Below are 27,257 nucleotides of genomic sequence, written 5' to 3' on the forward strand. Positions count from 1 at the left end.
TGTAAGGACTGTGATAGCTATATTCCTGAGAATACAAGAAAAAAAAGATCCGTTTACTTGTAAGACCGGCAGGAGAAGAAGAAAGAAGAATGGGTAGGTGAGAAAGGCAGCCATGCCTTACATTATTCAAAAAGCCATGAATGTCAGATCAAAGAAGAGCAAGAATCAAACTCCCTGCCACTGAATTCAGCAGCTTTTTCAGAATTATTGATCCCTCAAGGGCAAACTCTTTTAAACTCCAGCAATGCCTCTAACTACCCAGAGCTCCCATCTGATGCTGGCTGAGCCTCACGTAGTTTGCTTTCATCAGCTGGCATCTTGGGGAAAGCAGAGACAGCTAAGACACTGCTGTATCTGGGCCTGATGAAGGAGACATACAGCAGAGCACAGAAATACCATGTGTGTATTTTTGGCACCAGATGTTACTTTTTAATGGTCATTGTGGTGGATGTTAAATAAAAGACCAGCTTCCTCACTGAAAAGCTGTACATTTGGTATCCACCGAGTCCTTGGAGAGCTTTGTCCGAGGACGGGATGCAATCACCCCACTGAGAGCCCAGCTCCCTGGGCAGGATTTGTTTGCTCAGCTCTGTGGAGGCACCAGCACCTTGCTGATGAGTACAACTCACCTTGTATTTGTTGTGGGATGAAGGTGGGATAAGGCAGCTAAAGAGCTACTGCAGCTCAGCTGGCGACCTGTTCATGAGTTTGGACTCACAGGTCTCATCTGGACACCCAGAAGGACCAGGATCCAACCTGAAATCAAGTCTTAAGATGTCAAATGCACTACAGATTGGCCTCTTCCTCCCCCTGCTTCTTGGGCCAGGTGTCTTTGGTAGGGAAGCTTGCAGGCGCTGTGCCTTGTCAGGACACTGCAGGCTCATGCCCTAAGCCAGAGCCACTGGGATTGGGTGCAGTAAAGCAACTTCACTGGGCTCATCCCCAGTGTCTCTTAAGAGCTGCCTTTGGGCTTCTGACACTGATCCCCTCGCACCGGGCTCGCTGCTGCTGCCACCACCGTGTCACTGGGGACCCTGCACCCTGCGTCTCACTGCCCCTAGGTTACGCGCACACCACAATGGTGCACTGCACATTATTCAGCTCTTTCCAAGCTCTTCCCACAATTCAAAGTCTACCTATTCTCACCAGCATTTAGTGCTGTTTGGTACCTTATGCATTTTCATGAAATGGATGACCCTTTTCCTTCTGCGTGTTTTGATCAAGAGCGAGAGCTAGCACTGCTACCATTTAAATGCATATCAAAAGCTCCAGGGCTCTATCAGGCTAAAGAGTTCATTTGAAACCTTTGGTGCTATTGTTCCAGAACATCTGAAGACACAGGCATGGTGTGGCTGCCCTAGGTTCCCTTTTGAAATATATTTCCACAAATGTTCAGCATAGACATATCAACCCCTCTATTCTTTCCCAATAAAAGCTTGGACTTTAAAGCACAAGATGAGGAATAGATACTCTATTGGCCAGCTGCAGCTAGCCTTTCATAAATAACAGGACAATCAATCCCTGTAAAGGAAAATGATACTCCAGAAGCTCTATCCTGACGTACATCTGTTTTCCTATTGTAGGAACGAATAAGATGACAGAAAAAGTTAAATGCTGAAAGCCTAAACAAACTCTGAATTAAGAGGAGATGGTAGTAGAAATGATGGATGAATTGTAAACCACCTGCAAATGTTAAGATTGCAGCACTCTTCTGCAGACCACTGCAAACCTCCAATAGACATGGACTGTGCTCTGTAAAAATCACGATGAATGCAGACTTGTTTTTTATATTATGGAGGTCCTAATCCTCCTCCTCCTCTGCTTTTGCTCTATTGTTACAACATCAAAGACCAACTGCTGGCCGAGATACAGTCAATATGAAAAGGGCGACCAGCAAATTTACTGCTTGACTTCATTCCCTTTAAATGGAATAGGCACCATGGCCCTTTTTCAAAGTCCAATCACAGACATATATCTTTTTTATTGGACATCATGTACAATAAAGTGAAGCTGTAACTTGGAAAAAAAAATAGAACACCTTAAAAAAATCCCATGAGGTGAACATTCCTTTATAAAAATATCACTGTGGTTACGTGTTTAGAAAAACTCTGGGTGCTCTGCAGTGCAAAAGGCATGGACTTGTTAGGTTATAGTTTAGCTAAGATGCATACCCATGCCTAATATCTAGTTGGTTTCCAAATTAAAAAAAAAGGCAACAAAAAACCCCAAAACTAATAAAAAGTGATATATTTAAGACAGAATGCCAGTGTCATTCAAATAAACTGAAATGGCAGCACTGATGTCACAAGAATCATTAACTGCTTTGTTACAGCCTGCTCTGTGCAGTGAACCTTTACAGACTTCTTCAGGCCAGCGAATCTTAAAATCAGCAGCACAAAACACCAATATATACACCGCATCTTAAACAACTCCAGGCCGATTACTGAGGTAATTTCAAAGGACACTTTCAGATAAGAGTTGTATCCGCAGACATTAAAGGCACGGGCAGTTTTATTGCTATTGTACCACTAAGTAGATGCTAAGTAATTTCCTGGTATGAAATTAAAGAGTGTATAAGCAACTCATCTGATGTAGGAGATGATTCTGGTGGGGTTTTATAGAATCCAGGCTAGCTAGCTCTGGCTTCTATTTTTTTTTTTCTAATTATAAATGTTATGTCAATGTAATGAGAAGCTTTTGTTTTAATCTGTTTAAACTATTAACCCATTTTGTTTGTTTGGGTAATTTGTGCAAAAAGACATTAGTAAATGTCCGATTAGTAACAGTATATCTAGATGCAGTTTACATGGGTTTTAAAATCCTGCACTGATATGTAGGTGGCAGATAAAACCAAGCAAGTTTATGCTTTTATACACCTGCAGTAATCTTAGGCAACTGCTTCCAGTGGAGTAATTTTGGTTTCCTCATGGCTAAACCTGCTGCTGATGGCTTACTTTTAGGTGAGAAAGATACTAAAACTATTTGGTGTTTTTGCAAGACTATCACCCAAAATAGCTGTGTTGTCACTAGGCCCTCCTCGCTGCTCTTTCCATTACGTTATGCTCCGTTGGCAGCCTTTCCATCGCACCTACAGCACAGACCTTCTGGGGAAAGGACCTCGCCTCCCACTCAGCCTTCCTGGGCTTGTGCAAGAAGAGGTGTTTCAACGACAGTGTGCATTGTTCGATACCCGAATACCCAATCCAACGGGAATGCAAAGGCCAGACGCCTGAAGGAAGCCTTCTGGAAGTTAAACCCGGCCCGAGGGCAGCACCCACCCAGTGCCTCTTCCTTAGAAAGGGAGGACTCTGCTTTTTCAGAGCAGTACTGTAAAGAGGGATGGAAAAAGATGAAGAAAAACATTATCTGGGTGGTTTATACAGATACACTGCACTCATGGTATTGTCGCAAGTGCTGATCTCAACAGCTGTGCAGGCGAAGAGAATCTTTCCAAGGAAGAAGAGCTACTGCGGAACAAAACAGCCCAAGATATTTCAGTGGGTATGAAAATAACAAAGAAACATTTTGGATGGAAATAGATTCCTGCAATCAGAAGAAAACTACATGCCAAAGCCCAGCTTGTCTTCATGGATGGAGGTCCGGATTAAGTGTGCTACACGCATGTCAATTCTTTAGAAAAAATGAGTTGTGGAATATTCAGATCCAAGAGGAACTTTGGCTGGGTCTGCAGCCAGCACAAGTCATTGACTCCTCTTGCTTCATGGAAGTCAGAGGCACAAGGTCAATTTAAACACACTGAGAACGTAGGTCTAGCACGGAGATGCAAAAGCCAAGGTACCTTTGAACTTCTCCTGCCTTTCAACATGGACCGGACCCACTGCAACTGACGAAAGAAAGATTTCATCTCTGATTTTCCTCTCTCATCTTTATGAGCACCTCCATAAATTGAAACGGACCCGAATTATCTTTAGACTAAAAGAGCTTAGAGGTGAACAACTCCAGGCCTGCTTTCATCCTGCTGCCAGCTTGAAGGGAAGAATACAAAAATACGCCCCACTACTATGATTACTCCAAGCACAGAAAAACAAGGGCAAAAGGATAAAGGAACCGCCCACACCAGCTCCTCTGACCAAGTATTATACTGCTGCACAACTGACCAATGTGGCAAACCATCACTTGTTACAATGATAAGTTACGTTTTGCTTTGTTTTCTTTCTTTTTCTGGTATTTCAGATTGAAAATACATGGAAACACCAGCACTGGAAAGGCTCTGCTCTTACGGATGGGTCTATGAGCTCAGTGTTCTATTTCTTGGAAGCCTTACTCATCCAAATGTGTTCAACTGTGACTTTTAACCTGGCATTTTCTGTCTTGAAAACTTTTAAAATCAGTATCCTGAGGGCACAAGGGTATTACAATGCAACAGTAATCACTGTATTATTTAATACTTCCTTTTGCAACTTACTAAAGCACTTTCTATTTTTCTGCTGTAAGCTGTCACTTTATTATCCATTGTGACAGTGCCTACAGCCTCCACTCATGCCTGGAGACCTATTATACTACACATTGTTTGCAAGCAACAACAACAACAACAAAAGAATCTCAACCACAAAGAGCCTGGGTTGAGATTTCAAAAATAAAGGAAAAAAATAAAATGCATCACTGACCTAGATCTGCTACTACTGAAAAATAATGCTTTAAAAAAGTCAGCTTTAATGGAGAACATAAGTTAGTCAACTCAAAGAGCTTTTGATTAGTGTAGTCTTAAGGCAGATAGCAAGATATGAATCTAGCAAAGCAGGCCAAACAAGCACCAAACAACACTGCGAACAGCACAAGTGAGGTACAGCTGGGTACCACCACAGGCGTTCACATGGAAGACCAGTAAAATGCACAGAAAAGTGTGCAGCAGCCAACTCTGATACTTAAACCTGGCACAGCCCCTAAATCTCGTCTGTCACTATACTTTCAGGATATAAGCCCAAAGAAAAACCAGCTTGCTTCACTTTTATAGTTTATGTTTGTGTAAGAAAACATCTAAATTGCCTGCATATATATTTGAAGTGTGAGTGCATTTCAAGATTGTTTAATGACTTAGGAGAATGTAAGCATCAAAAGAGAATGGCAAGACAATTTCCTACCATTGCTTGCATTCTGTGCACTTTTATATTGTGGGGAAAAAAAGGAAAAAGAAAAAAATAAGGAAATTGTTAAGCATGAATATCTACAAACCTGTGGGAAGGCCAAGACAGAGTAGTCTGCATCGTTATCACTACTACTGCCTCACACAAGGTGAGTGCATGGGAGCCTGTTCCCTGTTTTGATTTGGGCATTTCAGCATCAAGTAAGCAGGACTAAAACCGGTGATGTTTTGAGCAGAAACCTGTGGTTACTGTGCTGCAGCTGCTTTGCAGCAGAGATGTGCATGGGGCAGGGCCTGTGCCGGGCACCACTTCCTTACTGACCTGTGAGGGTTTCCTCGGGCGGGCTCTGTCCCGCTCGGTGGCAGAGGAACCATGGCCAGAAGGTGGCTTCTTCCCAGGGGAAAGCAAGAGCTGTGCCACAACGTGCCTGGTCCACTCAGCAAACAATGATGCACTGGACGATGTGAGCCAGGCAGCCTTTTCACCTCCAGTGAGGACTGCAGCGCGGCCCCGTAACCAGAGAGAACTTCTGTCCAACAGAGAATGAAGTGAGGTTGGGCAGCTCTGCAACGGGCAGCCTCTGCACTTCACTTTGTGAGGTTTTCAGATGCTGCAACACAACGCAGCCAGAGTTTTCACCTAATCTTTCACTGCTCCTTGTTTTCTTTAAAGTTTTTCCCCATTTTGGAACAATGAGGCACTGGTTATCAATATACAGATGCAGACAAAAGAACAACTGCTGAATTCAAAACACAGACCCCAAGTTACATTTAATACTGCTTGAATTGGTTAAACAGATCTCTCCCCAGCAAAACAATTGCAAAGCAGAGCAAGGTGTTGAAAAGCTTAGCATGCTGAAGCTCTAAGTACTAGGGATGGGTTACCTATTAGCAGGTCGTAACGTGTGTGATAAAATCACAGGGGAATACACAGTGACCAGCTCCTGCCTGACAGTAAAACGATGATGAAATTGTTGGGGCCGTGAAGACCAACAGCAGAGCTCCAAGCCAACAGCAGAGCTCCAAGCCGAGGCCTCCTGTCTCTGTGGACAGCTGGTGTGAGGAAGGACAGAGCGGGGAAGTGCAGCTGGACCTAAGGACCGACAGCCTGAGCAGGAGGAGCGAAGGAGAGCTTTCTGTGCCCATCAGATAACAATTAGGGTCAGTAGTTGCACTGTTGTACTGCTGTCATACTGCTGCTATAGCTGTGATGGACTAGCTGTGTTCTTCCTGCGCAGAACGGGCTTCTGTTTACACGATGAACAAAGGCTGCAAAATAAAAGCTACTTGAGCGCTAGCGCTGATTGCCCACATTAGGTGAACCAACATAAGTGCCAACCCTGCTCCTTCCAGGATCTCTTTGTACCCATGCCTTGTCTCTCTATTCCAGTCGTCACCAAGGAACATCATTAAGGCTCTGGACCTTCTCAGGAACCAGACTCAAACCTACCACTCTTTTTACTACTGTTAGTCAGCCACCCAACCCTGTTTGTAGGGCTCAGAGCCACACGTTAGCAGGCTTCCTTTTAACCACTCTCAGCAAAGCCCCAGCATGAATTTAAGACAATGTGCACTCCACTTTTTTTTTTTTTTTTTTTTTTACACAAATAACCCGATACTATAAAGAGTTGGGAAAAGATTCCCAAGTCTTGCTCAAAACAGAAATAACACATTACAATAGACTCATCCGTATAAGGCACTAGGAAAAATCTGCTCTGGGCTATAGTCGCAGAGACAAAATTGAGATGCACCCTCTGATTTAATGCCAGGTATTTATCACTGATGACTCAAGATGAGCTGTACAATAACTGTTAGCTGCTGAGCTGGAGAGAAGTTCAGCAAAATATGTCTCATCCAAACATCTTGGTCAAATCTAATGTAGAAAAAGGCATTTGTACCTGCCTCACAGTGCCCCTTGCAGCCATAACTAAATACAATATTCCTGGATTCCTGTTCTAAATTATAGCAGTAGTCTTAGGTACTAAAAAGGCTTCCCACATCCTACCCTGAAGGTGTGGCAGCTCTTTTCCACTAGGGATGCTTTTGTTTGCTGGGAAATGAATCAATGGGATAGGTGTGACGCTTAATTAATATTTTCTGGAGCTTTCCTGGAGCCAGGTTTGGCAAGTGGAAGAACCTCTCTGAGGAGCCACGGACAAGAGCAAATGCTCCACTCGGAGCAGCGGTCTCACTCCTTCACCCTTGTTTCCTGCTTTATCCTCTGCTTCCACACATGCGGCAGCAGCAGCACACGTAAAGCTAATCACCCTTCCTTCCCCCTAGATCCTGGAACAAGCCACAGCCCACTAGCAAAACCACTAAAGAGCACACATAATTCTCTCCCTTGGGACATGAGTGAATGAAGTGCACATGGTGTAAGTCATTCGCAAGGCTTAGTGCCTAACTGGAAGAACATATGCTAATGGTAAGGGTGAGCTTTAGCTAAGAACCTCTACAGCAAAGCCTGCTGAGAACAGACAGGTTTTACTATCACTGTCAAAAAGCACGAAACAGAACATCCTCTGTGATGAGTAACAACCTCACCAAAAGAGATTTGGGTTTTCAAAGTATCAGCCTGCTTCACTCATAAGACACCTGCTCTAAAAGTCATTTGTGTAATGTATAAACTGCTCTTAAGGCAGAGGAGGGTTTAGTGCTCTTATGAAATATATGATGTGTAGTCAGCTATCGGCGTCTTATATAGGCCAGGGACAGTCTGGGAAACGTGAATGCAAAACGTTGAATCAACAATTTTTCAAAGATGATTTAGAGGACCAGTTCCTATTAGAGCTAACCGAATGTAAAGCTCCAGAGCTCCAAAAAGCTTTAAAAAGCTCAGTCTAAAACTCTCCCAAAGTAAACAGCTTCACTCCTGCTTGGACTGAGAAAGCCACAAAGCTGAAGTACGCTGCTGCATCTGAATGGAGAACATTTTGCAGTTTGCATGAATCTAGTGCACGGGCCAGCAGGAACATCCAAACCTTAAAAGCACAGAACTACATCTCGGGAAAGGCAACAGACAGCACACCTTTTCCAAACTTCTCGTCATGTTGAGCTGATGATCTTAGGAGAAAATTAGGAGTTCAGACCTGTGTAAGATGCCTCACAGGACTTGGGGAGTGATGTTTGTAAGCAGCAGAACGTGTTTCTACTTGCAGGGCTCAGAGACCATCTCTGGCATGCTGCAATTGCCTGCATGCCCACTGAGAGGGACAAGGAGCATGGAGATGAGAATTAAAAAGCTGTTCGCAGCATTGTGCTTCTTTTCACGTTACATACTCCTTTATGGCCCCAGTTTTATGCACAACTACCGAGTTTCGTGCTAACGTAATTCTGCTGCAAGTACCGCTGTGGAGAATCTGACTTCATGTGCTACGGCGCGTATTGTTGGTGGCGGTGTTACCTCACCTACGGGGTCATTTGTCTTGGGGTGGGAACACTGCTTTTCTTGGTGTGCAGTGCCTGGTATGGAAAAATTAGAAGTGATGGGAATAAACTTTTTGACGAATTATTTTCTCTTCAAATGAAAGCAGAGGAGATTTTAGACGATCATAAAGTATTACAAACGCCTTTCAAATGTTATGTGAAGGCCTTCCAATTAGTTTTAGAACTGGGTCACAAGATAAAAGCATACCCAAGCAGCAGCTTTCCATCTCTTAACAATAGCTTCACTTGCTCTTTTTCAGAAGAAAATGTTTATGCTTATTTCAAAAAACGTACTCCAAAATACTTCCTGTCTGCTAATTAAATTGTACCTAATAGAATTCTCACTGGCAAAAAACAAATCTCCCAACCCTCCCTCTCCCACCCCCACCCCAAAAACCTCCTTTTTTTCTTTGGTGGAGATAGAAGAAGGGGATAAAAGCTGACTGAGGGAAAAAAACAAACAAAAAACTGATTCCCTCTCATAACTCAAAACTGCCAGATATTTTACAACTCTAATTTGGATTTCCCACTTTTTGTTAGTTTACCATAAAACCAGTTTTAGCAGCAGCACAATACTGCAGTAAGGCAGAGGTCCAGTGACTGTTTTTGCAGCAGCGAACTGAGGAAGCCTGTGCCTGTATCTCACCCGGCCCAAAGAGCACCAGCAGAGTACATCTCCACTTTTCTCCTCACTGCTGCTCCGCTACAGCCAGCCCCAGGGGCACAACGCTCCAGGAGCTCCAGGGACAGGCACAGCACAGGGAAGGGCACCAAAAGTAGAAATAAGAGTGGGGAAAGAATAACTTTTTAATTTTAGGATGGAAGTTCTATTTGAATTTCTTTCATCTATCAGCATTTGAAACATAAATGAGAGGCAAAATAAATAAATAAGTAAATTCTCCGAGCCTATCCTCTTAAAATCCTTCCATCATTTGTAGGACCAAGAGTGGCAAAAAGAGAAGCTCTTCCTCCCATTATGAATCTGACTATGTGCACACAAGTCTCTTAGAGTACTTGAATCTCCATCATTATTTTAAGATTAGAAAGGATTCTTTCTGAACCAACTTTAAGGGAAAAGGTTCAAGGGTATGCTAGGTTTTTGCTTCTTTGTTTGGTTTTCTTTTCTTTTTTAACTGGGACTAACACTTCATATTTTCTTTCAGACACATAGGACCAAGTTCTGACTGCTTTATTCATGCAAACTGACTTCACAAATCCTAAAATACCATGCCCTCCATTTGGTATTAGTCAGGAACAAACACTAACACTTTAACTCTACCAGTAGTATGTTTTTACACAAATTTGCCTTGTCAAAACCCATTTCCAAGCACTTGCTGCACAAAGTAGTTTTTTTCTGGGTTTGCCAGGATGTGTGCAACAAACTTGGTCAACAAAATTTCATCCGATGAAACACTGACCTAATCACTTCTCACTACCCTTTCTTTCCACAGACATAGCAAGACTGAGGAAAAAAAAAAAAAAAGAAAGAAAAAACGGAAGAAAGGAACACGGCAAATCATGCACCGACTGAACACCTGGCACTTTCTGGCATGTCTGGCAGGAGAGGGTGACAAGCTAGCCAGCTGTACACATGAAGCAGACTTTCACTGTACCACATATGAAATTTATATTAAACCAACAATAGTTTTTTTTTTTTTTTTTCGTATAAGCGATAACAACCTGAAGGATGCCCATTTGCGTGTACCGACAGTTTTACTTTCCACACCAATTCTTTACCTGTGGGTGCAATGCACTAGTGTTTTTCATTTCACTTCAGTGCGACCCATGGTAACAGCCAAGAAATCACTCAGCCCCAAAATCTGAGGACACCAGTGCAAACCTCCCAGCCAGGTCTCTATTGCGATGCCCTGAATGGAAGCATCTGCCTGTCAGGGTTCCATTTGCTGAAGCAGGTCACAATATTTTTTGGCTAGCGAAGGAATCCATGAAAGTTATAAAACAAAAAAATGGATCGACTGCCATCTGTTTCACTGGTTGCTCTAATCAATATACTTTCCTCCCCTAATGTCTTGTACAGACACGCTCTCTCAAATACGTAACTGCAGAATCAATTCAGCTGGGAAGTATATAAAAATTTTAATTTGACAACTATCAAAACACGACAAAAACCACGAACTGCTAAAGCTATCACGATGCTTAAAGGCACAGACTTTCATTAAGCTATCTGTAAAAAAAATAGAACCGGACAGAAAAACATTCTTGAAGTCACCAATCAACAGATTTTGATGAGACAGTGTGACAACACCCGAGGACAATTATCTGATCTTCCTCCCGCTTCACCTTAACTTTACAATAGTGCTCTAAAAAGGGCTCCTCAGGGAAACGGCATCACCCAGAGTTCCCACTTGCCCAGATGTTTCCCTCATTATGTTACAAGCCTGTCAAGAAAAGGCAAATTCAGGGTTATTCTAATGATAGCAAACACCTCATAAAAAACCTCTCCAAATTTACTTTTCCAAGGAACATCACTTTAAAAGGCATTTCAAGTGCCCATGAGGAAAGAAAGCATCATTTATAAAACATTATTACCAGAAATCTTGAAGATATTAACAACAAAAAAATAAAATGTCCTGGAGCGTCAGGCCAGCGATAAAGCTGCAGCCCCAAAGAGTGGCGGCACCTTGGGCCCTTTCCCGAGGCACGCGGGTGAGGACTCCCGGGCAGGATCCCCACCACAGCCAGCGGGGTTCTCCGTGCAAGGAGGGTCTGATCCCTGCTTGGGACCGGGCTGGGGAACCCCCAGACCCTAAATCCTGGCTGTGGTGAGGGGTTGCACCCTGGGGCCCACCAGCCACAAACGGTGCTCATTACTCTCTATTTCCTCACCTTTTATAAAAACTCTCTGCTGGTGCCGTGATTCTTTTAGGAGTGATAAAAGGGGTTATGCACATTTGGGCTGGTTATGATTATATGTTTTCTGTCAGTGCCTTGCGTGATTTGGTGCTTGTTTCTTTCCTAACACCTGGACGCAGAGAAATGGGAAGAACTTGACCTCGGCACATGCAGCTGACCAGCTATTTACAAGCTGTGCCTTGGGATTTGGATGGTTCTGCACCTCTTAGCCCTTTATCGCTGTCTCTGGCCATTTCAAACGGCAATAAAATGTGATCCTGAGTAAAAAAAAAAAAAAAATACACTCTCCAAACCATGGAAACAGAACCCAAAACAGTCCTTTACCTCTGCCTGGCAATTCCCCGTCGGTGTCTGGGGGTGGGCAGGCTGGAGCAGCCCGGTCCCAAGCACCCACTCACTTTTGGGGCCGGGTGCCCCCCCGGGTGCCTGCCCCGCTCCCTGCCCCATCCCCGGGCTCCCAGCCGAGCCGTGCCGTGCGGCCCCCGGGGCTCCCCTCAGCCCCTAGGGGGAGACACCGCGCCGGGGGGGGCGGTCCGGGGAGGGGATTTCGAGGGATTCGGGCACTCACCTGCCGCTGGCTGTGGTTGCCGGGGCCGTGGGGCTCGCCGCCGCCGCGCAGCACGGTGATGTGCAAGGTGAGCAGGAGCAGCCCCAGCAGCAGCAGCAGCTCGGCCGCCAGCCGCACCATCCTCTTGAGCCGGGCGGCTTTAGGGCCCCGCAGCGGCGGCGGCGGCGGCCGAGGAGGAGGAGGCGGAGGAGGAGGAGGAGCCGCCGCCGCCGTCGCCACCGTCCCCGGCGCCGGGGCCACCGCCGGAGCCCCGGGAGCCGCAGGACGGGCGGCGGGGGCCGCGCCGCCGTCGGGGCAGCGGCGGCAGCAGCAGCAGCAGCAGCAGCAGCAGCGGGGGGGGCCGCAGCCCCACGGCGGAGCCACGTCGGGGCGGGACGCGGCGACGGAGGCGACGGCGGCGACAGTCCCGGCGCTGGCCGGCGGCGGGGGCCGGCAGGTAGCCCCCGAGGGGCCGCGGGCCGGCGGCGTCTCTGCGGGCGGCCCTGCAAGCCAGAGGCACCGTGGGCCGTCGGAGGGAAGGAGGAGGGAGGGAAGGAGGAGGGGGGGCCGGGGCCGGCTCTCACATAGCGGGGAGGAGGGAGCCGGCGGCTGTCGCCTGCCCCCTCGCCGGGGGATGGGGGTGGCCCCCGGAGCCGCTTCCCCCCGCTGCGGTGGCCTCGCCCCCCCCCGGCGCTGCCCCTTCCCCGCGGGACCCCCGGCGAGGCGCCTGCCCCCGCCCGCCCCGGCCAGCCCCGTCCCGACCCGTCCCGGGGCAGCTGCGAGCTGCCCCCGAGGGCTGCGGGATGAGGGGCAGCCCCGCTGCCTCCCCGCCGCCCCCCTTCCTCCTCCTCCTCCTCCTCCTCCTCCTCCTCCTGCTCTCCTCTCTCGGAGCGCTGCCCCCGGCTCGGCGGCGGGGTCTGGGGGCGGCGGGCGAGGGGCTGCGAGAGCTTCAGCTGCCTGCCCTCCCTGGGAGCTGGATACCTGGCTCCATCTCTCCTCTCTTTCCTCCAGCGGCCCTAGTGCTGGCAGGGGCAGCTCCGCACTCTCTCCTGCCACCGTGCGTGCGCGCGTGTGTGCGAGCGGCTGGCTCTGCTCCTGCTCCCGCTGCTGCTGCTGCTTCCAGAGCAACTTTCTCGCCCCCTCGCTCTGTGTCGGGAGAGGTGTGTGTCGGATGCTTTTATACTGCCCTGCCTCCCTCCCCTGCTGTCCTCCCCCCTTCTTGCTCCCCCCCTTTCCCTTCTCCCTCTCCGCAGCTCCTGCTGCAGCCTGCCGTCGCCCCCCCGCCCCGCTCCCCTCCCGCCGTGCCCCTCTGCCAGCCCCGCTCTGCCAGGGCACCCGGCGGCACCCGGCGGCACCCGGCGGCACCCTGCACCTTGCGGGAGCGCTGCCACCGCTGCCCGGTGGGCACGAGGCTGTGCTCGAACGTCCCGTCCCCTTCCGCTGGTCCCGTGTCCCCAGCAGGGCTCGGGCTCGGGCATTTCACACTCCTCGCTTTCCCCTTCGCTGACTGCGTAAGTGCGGTGGGGAAAAAAAGCAACCAGAACAGTCTCTATCAGGTGGGAAGAACCCAAGTTGCAAAGTAACTTATGTTTGGAAATATGTGAAAGTGAGGGTTAGGTTGTCACCTGCTGCAAGTCAGGATCCTGGCACCCGAGCTGATGGAGCCGAGCCCCTTCCGAATGCTGACGGTCCAGCTCGCTGTAACAGGAACAAACGCAGCTCAAATATACTTGAAGCGTAAATAAAGTCACCTAACAAAAAAAAAAAAAAAGGGAGTTTTGGCATCTTTGAGGTTGCTCTTCCACAATTCAGGTCGTTCTATGTGAAAATGAGGACACAAGTGATCATGGCCTGGGCAGGTGTGTGGCGGAGGGGTGTGTGTGACAGCTGGCACCTCAACTGGTATCGAAATGGCCAAATGGGGAAGAAGCGTTCCCACCCCAAAACATTTTCAGCCTAAGAGCGATGCCCTCAGTAGTGTTCCCGCAACGTAAGGGTAGGATGTGCAGAGAGCAGTAGCAGCAGGGACCAAGGCACGACAGGAGAGCCTCTGCATGCGGCACGCCAGGAATCTGGCAGGTTTGGGGCGCAAGCGGTCAGAGCTTGCGGGAGGTTTCTTACGGGTCTTGGTGCCACTGAAGGCTGCGGTCATGATTGAGTCAGAACGATGTCTCGTACCCTTCCAGGATAGGTTTCCCTTCCAATGATAACCACCGTAAAGTATTAGCCATCAGACAGGAATATGGTTAAAATAATTGCACTGAATTATCGTTAAAGATGCGACCAAAAGCCACAAAACCCAACCCTTCAGATTTAAGGATTTTTAATCCACAAACTTGGTCTGTATTAGTACTATAGCAGGAATTATGCGCACAAACAACTGCACAGGGTAGGGACTCGCATGTGCATTGCAGTGAGGAATAGCCCTCTGCAATCTCTCGTTGAGAAACACCCGATATCGCACCAGTGCTCGCGGATACGCCGGGAAATCATATGGAGCTATTCCATATTACATAAAGCCATAAAAGCCTGTGGGACTGTCACGTGGTTTTAGAATTTTTTTTTTTTTTTTAACCCAAACATTCCTTGGGCTAATCAAAACACTGAGAAGATAAAAACACTGATGTGCTTCAGATGTCATCACTTGGCCTGGGCTCTCCTCCTGCTGCCATCGCTGCGATCCTGGCAGCCGGCAGCTGCATCCCCGGGCAGGCAATGCCAGCGGCAGCGAGCATGAAGCAGGGGGTGGCTAAGAAGGCAGGCTAGTGAAATCGGGTAGAAAAAAGGCAGCAGAATGGCCCTCCAGGTGTACAAAGGTCTGTCCCTAACCCTGTGGCTGTCAGTGGATCTCAGCTGTTGAAGCAAAGTGGAAACTTGGCATGGGAATTCCGTATCTCAGGGCTCACCAGTGCAAATCGATGGCCAGAGACGGGAGGCTGTAATGTGAAACAGTCCAAGTGACAGCCTGGTGAAAAACACACATGGGTCTGCTGCTGAGCTCTGGGTAATGTAAGTTCTCCCTCGCCTTATGAAAGACTGAACCAAAAGACATCTTTAATCCAGATGAGATGGGCCCGAACTGGTGCGCATTTCCTCATGGGACATTAAGTTTTATGCATTAAGCTCTTGTGGAAAGACAGTTAGGGACAGAGCAGAGCTACTATTAGCAGCAAGCGGATGGCAGCGAGAAACCAAAGCCTCTTCCCATTGAAAAGTTGGCACAAAAGCGGCGCTGGTGTATGGTGACACTGCCTGCATGGCTGTGCTGGGGGGACTGGGCAGCCAGAGCGGGGAGTGTGTGCGTGGGCACTGTAGATGCTGATTTCAATTCACAAACACTGTTATATCAGCAGATGACTTCTTCAATGAATCCAGATGACGGAATCACAACCTGTAGGGGAGATGTACTCAAAAGCAAAGGGAAAAACTTCTCCGGGCTGGGCGAGTAACTTGCTAGGCAGCCACCATCTGATCCCTGGAAAATGAAGGCAGGCTTTGCCCTGGGGAGGAGACCCACTGGCAGGCTGCAGGCACGCTGCTCCCAGGATGTGGTTATGGGCACCCATCAGGGAGGTACATCAGCAGGTGGGTGTTCCTTCGACAGCCTCGCCCCTCCACCTCCAGCTTCTCCCTTCCATTTCTCTTCCTGCTGACAATAAAGTTAGAGGTGGACAGTGCTCAGCGGGGTGCAGCACTCCCAGCCTCTTGTGTATGCAAAAGGAAACACACTGAGCCCACGCTCACCAAAAGAGGGTTAAATTAATGTTTTATGAAACATTTCCTATAGGACAAGTGCACTACGTGGACTGTTAGTGCAGCTTGGCTGGGGTGTGAGGAGTCAGCAAGCCGCAGTAGCTCAGTGTCTGATCTGCCTCTCCCAAGCCCCGCAGATCCTGCATTCCTCATTGTGCAGCTTCAAAAGGGAGACACGGCTGTACCTGTCATGGCCTTGACCACATGTTGAGGACTCTCTCCTGGGGAGGTGCTTCCGGGGTCCATCAGGACTCTGGTCATGGTCCCATCAACAAAAACTGCACAACAGTTGTTCATGGTCACCGTGACACCTTCAGTGCCCAAGGGCAAGAAGCTGGGGCTGGATTTGCCACGTCCTAGCTGGCATGTCCTGCTTGCTGGTGTTCCTGGCACCTGCACTTTCCAGGGCAAACCCCACCACATCACCATGAAGGCACTCACCATTTGGTGTCACGAGTGCCACGCCTGAAAAACGAAGCATTGCCTAGCTGACAAATGACACTGCAGTCTGGGTGGTCCTGTTGGCTGAAATAATTAGTATGTTAGCTGTACCTGCTCAAGTGTGAAAAATCCTTGTTTTGGATGAGTGCCACGAGGTGACGTCCTTCAAGGCTACTGTGAGAGTGGCTGGAGAGAGAGAGAGGGAAAAATACAGTATGATATAACACAACGTATGGCGCTGACTATGCTTTATCTCAGAAGTATGGAGGAGGCAGAGGTGGGAGCAGTGCCAGATTAAGCACTGTGAAGTGCCTTTTTTGTCAGAGCACCACGGCTCAGTGGGGCCCTGCACCCCACTCGTCCTGGTGGTTAAAGGATGCTGGTGCTTACCTGTTTGTCCACTTTGCCCCTTTATTGCCAACCCTGGTATTGCTTCGGGACTGTGGAGGTGTCCTGTCTGTAAGACTGACAGCTTTTCAGATGAGACGTGGCTAGTAGAGCCTTCCTCAGCTCACTCCTCCCTGCGCCCACTCCCAGGATGCTGTCGTTTTATCTTTAAGCCCGGGGGTTGCTTTAAAATTATCTGGGATGAAAACCTGGCTCCACTGAAGTCGTTGGCAAAGCTCCCATTGACTTCAGAGGAGCCAGGATTTCACCCTAAGATGCTTTGTAGATTATTGGTGAATGGAAAGCATACGTCTGGCTTCTCGAGGGTTATTATTGTTGGTGGTGACCTCTGCTCTGACGAGCATTGAGCAAGGCCAGCTGAGACAGATGGCTAAAGCTTTGCCTGCCTCTTCCCCTGCTTCCTTACAGGGACTTTGCTTTACAGCTCATCATCTTGGATGCTCCTTATCAAGGAATACCTTCCTGTCGCCTGCCGGTGGAATTTAATGCCTGTTTGCCCACATTCCCCTTCCCCCAACGCCAGCAGATCAGCAGATAGGAGACAGAATGGCTGATTAGCTTCTAGCTCCAACCTCTTAGCTGTAAGCTGCAAATGCACACATAAGGGTCTTCTTGAAAAAAAAAAAAAAGAAAAAAGAATAACCTTCCCCTGCAGGCAACGTAGGTCTTTCTGTGACGCATGGTTCCTTTATCTCGATAAATTACTACTTGAATAGTAACCACTGTCTTTTAAAAATAACTGATTAGCTTAGGGGTCTCCATTTTCCTGCCTCTGCTAGACCAGCGCTTTCCTTCCCGTCTACATATTTTGCCACCAGCTGGGTCTAATGGCTGGGTCAAGATTTCTGAATTTTGCAGTGCCTCGTGTGACAGGCTGGAAATTCAGCGGCCACTTTATTAAAACTTGAAGCAAAAGCAGAAACGTATAATGAGAAGTCTCAATCATGGAATATGGAAATGGAGAAAACAGTCTGGCCCAGTTTCCCACCTGTTATTTATTTTTTTAGTACCGAATTTTGTTTATTTTCCACTCGCCCACATTTTCACTTTTCAACATGCTGCACATTTTTGTACTGATGATGTGCAACTGCACTGCAGCATTTGCCAAGATGCGGCAGTACGGGGCTGTGGGAATCGGCATACTGGGCAACATTTTTCAAAAGTGCCCAAAGAGCCTCAGTTCTGCTGACATTCAGAAGCGCTTGCCACAAGGCATTTTTGCCTCTTTAGAGAAACACAGCGAAACCAGCAAACTCCTTTCCCGCAAGCGCAGTTTTATTGCTGCAGAAGGACATGGGTTTTTAGCTGAGGCGGGCGCTGCGAGGCTCAGCCACCTGATTGAGTTACCTTGGTTGAGACGCAGCCCCTCAGCCGAGGCGAATGCCTTCCCGGCGGTTTTGCTGGCTGCAGTGCCAGGCATGTGGCAGAGCCGGCCCTGCGGCCTGGAGCGGGGAGGCAGTCTCACAGTTTGGCAGCAGAGAGGCATTAAATTGGCTCACCCATTAAGTTGGCTCATCCGTTAAGTTGGCTCGGCCAAATTCATCATTAAGTTTAAATTATTACATTTAATACTGAATAAGGTGACAGCTCACCCTGCGCATACCTACGCAGGCCGTCTGCGGGTGCATGGCAGCGGGTGCTGCAGAGAAGGAGCTTTACACAAGCACATCTGGTGGGGCTGAGAGCACAGCCAGGAGGTTCGGTTCTGCTGGCCCAGCTGATGGAAACGGGTTGTACGACCGAGGCTTGAGCAGGGCAGAAACTTCTGACATGTCTTGTCCTGTGTTCAGTGGTGTAGCAGATCAGCAGCATCTCTGATAATAATAAAAAAAAAAAAAAAAAGGAGAGAGATAAGTAGAGCAATTCACACCTTCCACACCTATGGTTTCCAACCCCTTTATTTCCCCAGCAAAACCATCACACTGCTGGATTGCTACTGGCCTTTTTTTCAGGGCTACGTTTGTGACACTGGAAGTGGGGAACTTAATTAAAAACTAAAACAAATCAGAAAGCCAGCTGAGCGGCTAACGCACAGCCCTGCAATAGGGAAGAGAAAGGAAGATTTCACAGCAGATGCACTGACGGTGGGTGAGATGAAGGGCTGTCTCCCCCCAAAACAAACAAACAAAAGAACAGTTTAGCTACCTCCATTGCAGGGAACCTTTCATTCCTACAGAGAACATATATAGAATATAGCTCATGTGTTGGTGGCTTCAGGTGGTGTCACCTGGCTTCGCACAGCTGATCTCACACGAGAGGCAGGGCGCTGTGCTGGAGCCCCTTGCTGGGCTGGCAGGGCTGAAGATTTTGCCACTCTGGTTATGCCTCCCGGTTAGGGGCTCTTCAGGCGTTATATTTTATTTTCCTTACTACATCAGTTCCTCTCCTTGATGGCTGATGCTCTGGATTTCCTAATATCTTTGTGCAGTGCTTTGGCAAGTCAGAAGTATACCACATCAGTAAAATGACCATTTATGAATCCTGCACTCTAACGCCTGTAACATTTGAGTGCTGAATTTACACTGACATGTCTCGGCTCAGTTTCGAGCCAGTGCTTTAGGAGCTAAACAGCATCAGTGATAAATATCCTCTTCTTTTCCATAATGGAATCTCCAGCGAATACTTCAGAAGAAGTACGTCACGTTGTGTACTGAACCAAGTGGAAAAATGCCACAGTCCTGTCATTACAGAGAGACTTTGTTTAACAAAAGTGTCAGAAACATGGAGCAAGAGGACAGATTTTCCCCTGCTATTTACCTCTTTCTCTGAGGCTCTGATGCTGAGCCCATTGGTACCCCAAGTCCAAGCCCAATGACAAATGGTATAATCCCTGCAGAGATGTCTGAATGATCTGCTACATTAGCAACAGTCTTTCAAAACATGTATGTTCACTGAGACGCATACACACAAAAAAAAAAAGCTCTTATGGAAGTAAACCTCTCTTCTGTAGGGACTGTGGCAATGTGCTCAGTGAAGGCATATCTGTTACACAGCCATTTGGCATGCTGCAAGGAAACAGCAGGAAGAGGCTCATAGTTATTACTGCAGGTGAAGAAATCATTTAAACCAGTACATGTGCCCCTTCTCTCTCTCTCTCTCTCTCTATTTTATTTTTTTAAGTTGCTGAGGATTCAGGCAAATTCATTTGTACTGGACTAAAGATGGGCAGTTGGCTTAGATATTCCTAACACCGGAGCTAAAGTGCAGGCTGGGTTTTGTGCCCTCTGTTAGCACAGCTTTTAACAGAGCAGAGCCCAGGTTTGCGATAGCCTAGAACCAACAGTTAAATTCATAACAGCAAACAGTGGTAGAGTCCCTGTGAAATATCCCAGGCAATAGAGAATGGGATTAATTTGAAATGCCCCTTTAACAGATGATGATATGTTAAATAAAGCAATGGAGAGGAAAAAAAAATAAAAATAAAAATAAAAATAAAAATAAAAATAAAAATAAAAATAAAAATAAAAATAAAAATAAAAATAAAAATAAAAATAAAAATAAAAATAAAAAAAATAAAAATAAAAATAAAAATAAAAATAAAAGAGAGAATCTGGGGCCTTTCAGCTCAAGTATTTAAGAAAAACATCCTCTGCTACCCAACTTCAAACACACTGTTTGGGAAACAAATGTGTACATCGCTGGTGTTCCCAAACACAGTTTGGACAGCAACAGCTTCACCTGCTGTCCACGATGGGACGTGAAAGTCTCAGTGGTCTGGATGAGGTGACCAGAGCACAAAGTGCCAGAGCATCTGCAGCCTCTGCACACCTGACGCCTGGTGCATGCAGGTGATGAGCGGGAGGAAAGCAGGGGCACCCACCAGTGCCCAGGGAATTCACATGGATGTGTTTCCTGGTCCTGCTGGAGGCAGACATTCTGGATAAATTGCTCCAAACTGGAGCCACAGGGCTGGGAGGGAGCAAGGGAGAGTGGGTTGAATGGATGACACACTGCAGATCAAAGCATGTGTTTGTTCAGGGCAGCTGACCTGTCTGTAGATGTTCACTCCTCACCTACCCTGAAGATAGCAGCAAAACGGCACAGAACAAGCAATACCTGGAGCTCCACCTTGCTGTCTGAGACAGCTATTTGCTGCTAATCAACTACTTTTATTTTTTCTTTCTTTCTTTCTTCTGTATTTACTGATAACATCCCAGCACAGTGAAAATCAGCTTCAGGAGGTGGTGTAACTACGCAAATCCTCAAGGGAGGAAGGCTTCAGAAGGACTGGTGGAAAAATGGTAAGCATCCCTGCATAACAACATAGCCCCCTCTGATCAAGCACAGTCTTTATCCTGCTGCGCTGACTGTAACTGCTGTCCCTTATATGCCGTAATATCACTTCATAGTTTATATGTTTCTAGTGCATTTTTTATGCATAATGCCATTTTCCTAAAATGTGGGACGTATGGGCTTACTGTTGCTATTGAAGATGCTGGTGGTGGTTGTTTTCCGGATAGTCCCCTGGTCTGAGCAAATGGCATGGCAATCGGGCCAGCCCCTGCCAGTTTTCCTTCCAGAGTTGCCTCTTCACCAGGTTAAGAAACACTCAAGCTGTTCCTAGTGCTAAACCCACCGAGCAGGTGGTTGATAAGATTATTGGCTCAAGAAACTAGAAAGTTTGTGACTGGTCCCACTATAAAAGGGAATTCTTTCCAATGATTTACAAATAAATGAAACTTAGTGCAGGCAGGATCAGACCTTGTGCACCAAGGATTTTTTTTACTGTATATGGAGACACTAAAGAGATCTTTTTTAAACAAGAAACAACCTGAAACAGAATGAAAAATTGAAAGAGAGAGAGGGAAAAAAAGGAAAAAAAAAAAACAAATTAACCCTTTTTGACTTCTGGCGTTTAACCTCAAACAGTTTTTTTAAGCAGATCCCTAGGGGGGTTCGTCTGTAAAACGCTACAATTTACAAGTGGGTTTAAGTACAACATGTTGCTTTTCAACCGCAGGCAGACAGGAAAAGATCCAATTGACACCTGCTTCAGACAACAAATGGGGCACAAAAGATAAAACTCATTTCAAAGGGTCTATTTGTTTGTCTCTTGTCATGGATTAAACCCGGGGGCCACTATTTCAGGATGGATTCTGCTCCCATTCCAGTCAATGGAAAAAAAGCCTATTTGTGTGAATAACGCAGAACCAGCCCTTGGCAAGGAAAAGAGCTGGTTGTTGCTGAAGTTTTACTGACGATTCTGTAGTAAGCGAGGATATGGTGCTTCTGAAATGCTCGATTTGCAAGCCAGATGTTTGAAATATGAATATTCACACTTGCAGAACTTTAAACAGAATGATGAAAGTTTACTGAAAAACAAGTGGGAATACAAGAATTTTTTTAAGAATGCAAAGTACCACAGTGCTTTTTAAAAATAGGTTTTCATTTATTTGATTCGAGTCTAACTCAATTTAGAAAATTCTTCCTGTCTAAAGCAATTTTTTTTTGTGTGTGGAAGAACGGAGAAAAATCGCTGAAATTATGCTTTTTAGAAATTCAAACCAAATGAAAAAAAAAATGGACTACCTTGTTGCCAGTAGTTTCATTAATGGAAATAATGAGATGCTGAAGCAAATGCTCTAAATCATCAGAAGTTTCAACACCCCCCCACACACGCACACAGCATGTCGCGGGGCTCACCCAGACACATGCGTGCCCAATAAACCCTTTGCACTTTCGGTTTTGGATGCTCCCTGGGTGCAGACAAGGTCGTGAGCAGCTCAGCTACAACCCAGCTCTGCCTGTCCAAAGGAAAAAAAAAAATAAAAAAAAAATAAAGAGAGAGAGAGAGAAAAAGCCTGACATGAACATTTTGGCAGCTCTTCGCTTCAAAGAGAACAGAACTTCTGTCTACTGCTTGTTGTCCTTTGATTTTTCATGGATGTGGTGGTGGATGGGGTTTCCAAATCCCTGTCCCTGCCAAACAGCAAGCCAGGTTTTGTCCTCAGATACCTGCCTCTAATCCCTTGGATTTGTGCTGAGTTTGAGCCACGCATAAGCTTTTGCCTGTGTATTTAATCACTGGAGGCTGGGGGGGAGCGGAGCCTGGACTGTTATCAGCCATTCTGCTCTCATGATTAATCTCGTAATTACAAAATGAAGTCAAAGCAGCTCCAAAGAGGAAGACAAACCCCGGTAGCTGCAGGCTTCAGCTCCCGGCTCCTGCGCTCTGAGCGCTCGCAGCCGGCAGCGCTGGCTCGCCTGCATTGGAGAGGCCAAAAACCTGCGTGTGGGAGCCTCGTCTGCGCTGGCATCTGCTGCTGCAGGGTACCCTTAGCTTGGAGGCCACTGCTGTCAGCTGAGGCTGCAGAAACTGGGCCGGGCAGATGACCTGCAAGCGGCCCAGAGCCCCACTGTGTTGCAACAGAGCACTGATTCCAGCACATGCACGCAGAGAAGGCGATGGTGCACAGGGGAGTCCTAACTCTGAATTTTCTGCCTCTTGTAGCCCGCGCCGCAGCCCCTCCAACAATGGTAAAATTCCACTAGCAAATAATTCTGTGCTAATGAGAGTTTCTAGCTTGCATTTACTGAAATGCTTTAAATTGGATTTCTGCCCCTTTAGCTCCCAACAGTTCCTTGAGTCTAAACAACACACGTTTTTGTATCAGATGAAACCCGTGTACTTAAATGCTGTGGTGCAACTGCCCCCTCTCTGCAGGTAGAGACGATGCACATGTAGAGGACATCCCAATTCACAGGAGTAAGCTATACTAGTATAAAGCACCTTTTGCTGATATCTCACCTTCATCAGGACTTTCACTAATTTAACAGCTTCGGTTAAAAAAAATACTAACTGAAATAGAAAAACTATGTGTAAAGCAGGTACAGGACATAAAAGTTCACTAGCTCTCTTCAGCTGTTTCAGCAAAGCAAGAGATAAAGCCTACTCAGCCCTGCAGAAAGACTCCTACCAGTGATTACTTATGAACTCAACAGTCATAGCAGAGAGGACAAAAGTCTACCACTGCCTGAAAACAATTTAAACTGTAAAAATCCCAACCCGTAGAACAACACACGCACACAAAGTAGTCTTCAGTTGGAGCAAAGCTCTCTCGATTGCCACACCTGTTAACAACTGGGGAAGAAGCTGAGAAGTGATGTGTTAAATTTGGCAGATGAAACAAAACTGATAAAGCTAAATAAAGCTGAGGGAAAACAGGAACAAATTCCATTCCAAATAGACAACACGGCAATGAAGAAATTCACGTAGAAGAACCTAGCAGAAACAACATGGCAAAAATACTCCCACACACTGCTTTGTGCTAAGGGAACTCTACCAGCCTGGGTGCCAATGTGAACAACAGGGAACTGTCTGGGGAGAAGCACTCAGAATAAAAAGCTGTGATGCTTGGGGAGAAAATAATGCTGAAAATATTCTTTTGCTGTCATTTCAGCCAGCGCGTCAGGCATTGACTTTGTCTCAAAACCAGAAACCGGCTACAGAAAAAATCCACATGACAACCAGGGTCGAGGGAACTTTGCCACTTGAGAAGGGACCCAGAAGGACGAGGAGGAGAGAACGGAGTAGACGTTCCAGTGGACAGCATAATGTCACATTAAAATAGCCACTGCTTTACACAAAGGGAAATGACCTCCTCTGTACTGTTGGATGGAGACAAAGCAGCATCGTTAAATGACATGACATCTGAAAGCAAAAAGGAGTATGCTTTTTTCATAAATAATGCCTAACACTGTAGAAATGAGTAGAGGGGTTCAGACTGAAAAAAAGCTGAAACCAGAACAAAAAAATTCTCCGCAAATCTAAGCATTTTTATGAGACCTAAATTTCTTCCATTGATAGCATAACATTAGCTAAATCAGTGGTTTTCCATCTTGCTTTTAATGTGGATTGCTGCATTTTTTCACTAGACATATAGATCCCTGGGCAGTTCCTGAGCCTACTGACAATACATTTGCTTTTCTTAGCTGCTTGTTGCTACCCCACAGATTCGTAAGCCTCAGGTTGAAGATCTCCGTTCTAAAGGATTTCGGTCCTTGGAGCTCAGGATGCAGTCATCTCAAAACCAATTAAAAAAATAAACTAGTGATGGGAATGGAAAGATTCTTCATTTGGCTTAATTATCTAGGGCAAGGAGAAAACATCCTTTCATCCAGGGCTTGCATAATTGTCCATTATGGGCTACAGTTTTGGCTTCTCTAAAATGAGTGTCAAAACTCATACTGAATTAAACGGAAGAGGGATTTGACCCATAAGGATTCAGACCTTTTGAAGCATCCGATCTGTCGATCATTGCCTAAAAGATCCTGGGAAAAACAGTTCACTGCTTTCAATGCCTGATAAGCCTCTCTACACTCCCTCCTCAAAAAAACACATACAACCAACATCTCAAAAATGAAAAACAAAAAACCAAACCAAAAACAAAACCCCATCAACCCAAACCAACAAACAATTAAAAAAAACAACCAAGAAACCTGGACTGACTGCCATCTCCACAGTGCACATGTGCTTTTATGAGAGAAAATAAGTTTGCCTATTGCACAAGTAATTTGGGGGTTCTTAGGTTCAGGAATGTATATACATATATATCTTATTAAATGGTAGTAGAGTATGGGAAATCCAGAAACAATCAGCACTCAAAAGACTGGTCAAGGCTATCATTACAAATACAGAAACCAGTCTAAGAAACCAGTTATAGTCTGTGTTAGGCTGGTGGAATGGATTTTAAATTAAGTTTTAGCTGGAATGTTTGGTTTTTTTTTTTGTAGTTATTTTTAGATTCAACCATGTGAGAAGCACATGGCTCCATAAATACATCTCCCTCAAGAATAAGTTAATGGGGTGGGGTGCGTGGGAGGAAACAACCTAAACAATTCATTTAAAGTTAATAACTGAGTTAAGAATTTTATAGCTTAATTTTTTAAACATTTGTCATTAAAGTGTGATTGACTTCTGTAATAACATACACATATACCAGCAGCGCATGGGACAGTCGACTGATGGGAGGATTCACACAGGCCCCTATTAGCCTATAGCGTCCCTGGCTTCTTCCCAGAGCTGAGACAGAGGGAAATTATTCATGAGCATTTTGGTGCCACTGGGGTAGGCTCTGGCTCTGAAATACCCCATACAGGAACCTGTCTTTTCCTCTGCTCATTCAGAGAGGGCTTGGGGAGAGTTGGCCTGTGTAAAACCCTCCAACAATCATTTCAGAAAACTGTGCATAAGAAAAAGGTAAAGAAAAGAGCAGTCATGTGCTAATGTTTGTATGTTTCTACCCAATACAAGAGCGTATCTAGGTAGAGATGAAGATGATGAAGGGCTTGTGCAAGTGAACCATACCATGTCCTCAGAAAAGGGACCTCATTAGCTGGAATGGCAATGAGCTGTGTTTTTTGGTTTGCTGGAGTCTGGATTTCATCTCCCCGCCGTATATGTCCAAGTGCATATCTGACTGTGGACTTGTTTTTTTTTTTTTTCTTAAACTCTACAGAGAAGTTTATCTTCAGTTACTTCTACTGTGGACTACTTGCTTTGCCTCTTTTCAACCTACAGATCAAAGACTTTATATAAAAACAGTGCAATTATGACTAAAATAAACACTTTAAACACTGTTACTGTGATTTCATCCAGACTTTTTTTTTAGGTTTGTATTAACACTCAAGTGACTCAATCAGCATTGGTAGCAATAAAATACACATGATAATCCCCTGCTGATCCATCATTTGTACCAAGAAGACTTAAGCGATGCAGCTTGTATTTTATTTCCTTTTTCTAGCCTCTGTCGAAAGTACATGCCCTTGTGCAATGTACATGTGATACTTAGAAATCAAAAGAACAGCTAATTAATTACATCCCACCTCCTCATATGGAAAATGGATCTAAACTAGCATCTAAAACACAATGTGTTTGCTTTAAATAGCCAAACGCAGAGGGACCAGAGAGATCTGTGGGGAATTTTTGGCACCATATGAAGATTCTTTCAGCCCTCGAATCCCCCACCCTTGAATTCTGTGGTGGGTTAGTAGGGAAAGGATATAAAATTGTGGAATTTTTTTTAAAGGCTTTTCTCTTTGTTTTCTATTCTCCTTGGCTGCGCTGTTATATTTTAATACCGTATAATAGTAAGGAACAAGGAGGGTCATTCAAAAATATTTTTTAATCTTTATTAAAAACAGAACTGCCTTTTGCTGCCGCTGGACCGCATTTACCTACAAAGTCCTAAAATGGCTGAAAGGACTGCAACCATAGCTTCTACTTAGGGGTTTTGAGGGGTGCCAACCCAAGTCTGAATGACTGTAGGCAGTGGAGAATGCCAGTCTCTCACTAAGTTTTTACATGGTGCTGACCACTTCAGTGTCGAGGCATTTCCCCGGGGTCCAAAATTAGATACCAGCATTGCTCTTTTACTTTTGAACAAAAAAGATGCTTTGCTTTGGCCTGACTTTTTCCACTTAGCCCCCCTTTCATTAAGGCATATTTAACTTTAATTCACCATGATGGGACAGTAGCATGAATTTAAGGGCTTTGGTGAATGAGGAAGGGATTGCTCATGTATTCAGAGCTACAAAGTGCTGCAAGAATAAGAGATGGAGTGAATGCTTGGTCTCAGTTGTGATGTGACTTTGTTCTCTTGCTTCTAAGACATTTGGACTTTTTTATGGCCATATGCATATTGCACTTTCAGACTTAATTTTACTGTCTGCATGAGAAAGAAGGAGCTGTAAAGGCCCGAAGGA

The 27,257-nt window shown here is 46.1% G+C and overlaps 1 protein-coding gene and 1 long non-coding RNA gene across 4 annotated transcripts in view; one reads left to right on the forward strand and one right to left on the reverse strand.

The window, feature by feature from the left end:
* The window catches only part of ISM1 (isthmin 1), a 43,841-nt gene extending 30,430 nt beyond the window's left edge, over positions 1–13,411 (reverse strand). The window contains exons 1-2 of one of the 2 annotated variants that reach the window (XM_080587151.1): positions 12,933–13,065; positions 11,973–12,454 (exon numbers count right to left, since the gene is read on the reverse strand). In XM_080587151.1, the coding sequence (XP_080443277.1) occupies positions 11,973–12,454; positions 12,933–12,942 (492 nt within the window). In that variant the 5' untranslated portion in view covers positions 12,943–13,065. Of the gene's footprint in view, positions 1–11,972 lie in introns of both variants that reach the window. The other variant, XM_080587150.1, reaches the window with a different exon arrangement.
* Positions 12,273–26,622, forward strand: LOC308193009. 2 transcript variants are annotated; one of them, XR_013949305.1, is made up of 4 exons: positions 12,275–12,408; positions 15,302–15,536; positions 20,711–20,794; positions 23,954–26,622. It is a non-coding gene; the product is annotated as an uncharacterized lncRNA (long non-coding RNA). The 2 variants fall into 2 exon arrangements; XR_013949304.1 differs by lacking the exon at positions 15,302–15,536 and having other exon boundaries at positions 12,273–12,408.
* The last annotated feature ends 635 nt before the right edge of the window (positions 26,623–27,257 follow it).

The sequence above is a fragment of the Anser brachyrhynchus genome (genome assembly GCF_964034855.1).
Source record: "Anser brachyrhynchus genome assembly, chromosome: 3".
In the NCBI taxonomy this organism is placed as follows: Eukaryota; Metazoa; Chordata; class Aves; order Anseriformes; family Anatidae; genus Anser; species Anser brachyrhynchus.